Source organism: Vipera berus, assembly GCF_964194415.1.
Source record: "Vipera berus genome assembly, chromosome: Z".
Lineage (NCBI taxonomy): Eukaryota > Metazoa > Chordata > Lepidosauria > Squamata > Viperidae > Vipera > Vipera berus.
In genome coordinates this window covers 26,428,681-26,431,038 of record NC_138205.1, presented here as the reverse complement: position 1 = coordinate 26,431,038, position 2,358 = coordinate 26,428,681, and the positions used below count along the sequence as shown (strand labels likewise).

Below are 2,358 nucleotides of genomic sequence, written 5' to 3'. Positions count from 1 at the left end.
AAAACAATGTCTGTTTCTTTTAAATGGCACATTCTTGGGAGAATTATTTCTTATGACAACTGGAACATTAGAACTTTAGCTTTTAAATCAAGAATCATAGGTATTCTCCTTATGTATCTTTTTTTTTTAAAAAAAATCAGTATTATTATATTTTTACCTTTTCGATCAACAGAAATAAACTAGAAAGGTATTTTTTTATTATTTCAAGATTTAAGCTCAGAAAGTTTTTAAATGTAATATTTTCAATGAAATGCATAATTTTCAATTATGGTGTTTAACTGCACGACACAAGTGCAATTTGTAAATAACTGAGTATATTAATTCCATTTGCAGGAAATATTTACAATAAAAGAAATCAACATAGTCCTGGCTATCAGTTCTTCATAATTTCTGTGGGCCTTAAGTGAATGTGACTTGATGTGGAGGAAGCTCTATGTTTTTTCTGGAATTAAATGCAAATTTTGCTGCATCCCGTGGAAAATGAATATATATTTAAATGTTTCTTTTCATGCATTACAGTAAGTTATATAGGAACCTACATGCACCATAAATTACAAAATCAGCAACATTTGACATTTTGCTAATAGATGAAGTTTGAAAACCGTTCAGAATGGCAGAACACAACAAGGATAAAAGAGTTCATCCTTCTTGGATTTGGGAATACTGAGAACTTGGACACTATTTTCTTCTTATTATTTTTAATCTTTTATACTGTAACACTGTCTGGAAACCTTCTCATAATTATATTGGTTATGATGGAGAAGCATCTTCACACTCCTATGTACTTTTTCCTTTCTAATCTAGCCTGTTTGGAAATCTGCTACACCTCAACAATAATACCTAAAATGCTGGCCATTTTTCTCTCTGGAAAGAAAACAATTTCTCTTTGGGGCTGTATTTTACAGATGCATTTCTTTTCCACTTTGGGAGCTACTGAATGTTATCTTTTGGCAGCAATGTCTTACGATCGTTATCTAGCCATTTGTAGACCCTTGCATTATGTCACACTTATGAATGACAAAACATGTATTTTGCTGGTTTTAACATCAGGGATAATAGGATTTGTGCTTATCAGTGTTTTGACATCCTTGTTGACACAACTCACATTCTGTAATCAATACAAAATTGACCATTTCTTTTGTGATTTCACACCCTTAATACGTCTTTCTTGCAGTGACACTTCGGTGATTGAAAGAGTTGCTTTGATAACATCATTTTTAGGAATTATACCTACATTTTTCATAACTGTCTCATCTTACGCTTTTATCATCCAAGCAATTATGAAAATCCAATCTGTGAATGGGAGACAAAAGGCATTTTCCACCTGTTCTTCCCATCTCACTGTAGTCTCCATTTTCTATGGCTCCTTAATGCTAGTCTACATTATGCCAACAACTGGAAAATTCAGAGATATGAATAAGAGCTTCTCTTTTCTATATTCCATTCTAACCCCTATGGTCAATCCCTTTATTTACAGTTTGAGAAACAGAGAGATAAAGATAATCATTAGAAACATTCTGTGCTAAGAAGGTTTTTTGGGAAATAATTATGTATGTGTGTTTGTGTTCCCACAAATTTGTGTGTCTGTGTGTGTTTATTTGTCTTTGAGTCAATCTTGACTCCTGGTAACTATAGGACTAGAAATAATGGTTTCCCAATCTTTAACCATATCCCCCAAATACTTCTCAATAAATATTGATATATAACATACAGTAAATATCCTTCCAATTATAGTTGGATTCAGTTGTATGGATAAATGATTTTTATTTACAATGAATTGGATCACCAGCATTTGGGATACCTTCTTGCCTTTAGCAATTTAAATTACTAGAATGGGCTTATTTTCATGATGAGAGGGTTTTATGATTCTGAGTTAACATTCTTTCCTATTCATTTCTATTTCAGAATTAGTATAACATTCTTCACTATCAAATAGGTACAGAAATACAGGTACCTAATAAAAATGTAATTTCTCCTTTCACTGGAGAGACAGAAATAGAGGAAACTATTTCCCTGCCCTGTTGACATTGAAATTGGAGCTTTTCATACACTAATACAATCCTAAACAGGCACTTAATCTACTTCTATACAGGTTTTTTTCCTGTCTCTTTTGTAGATAACTTTTACAGAAAGGAAATAAAGAGCAAAAATGTTTCTTTATTTTTTGGTTTCTTAAAGTTTGTAAAATATCTTTTATTAAAAAACAAGTCAAATACAATATAAAATAAACATAATTAATGATTTTATTTTTGTTGGTGAATCTTCATTTGAATATTAAAGCATCTGAGAATTCCAAATGAAATTGAACAGTCACATGGTGTCACATACCATTACACATATGGTAAATAGGTTTCTTAG

General features: G+C 31.3%; 1 protein-coding gene across 1 annotated transcript; it reads left to right on the top strand.

Annotated features, from left to right (window-relative positions):
- Positions 1-587: 587 nt before the first annotated feature.
- LOC308678844 (olfactory receptor 6F1-like) lies at positions 588-1,526 on the top strand (the record flags this gene model as incomplete). Its single annotated transcript, XM_081346075.1, has 1 exon — positions 588-1,526. One exon carries the CDS (start codon positions 588-590, stop codon positions 1,524-1,526), a length of 939 nt encoding a protein of 312 aa, XP_081202201.1.
- Between the last annotated feature and the right edge of the window lie 832 nt (positions 1,527-2,358).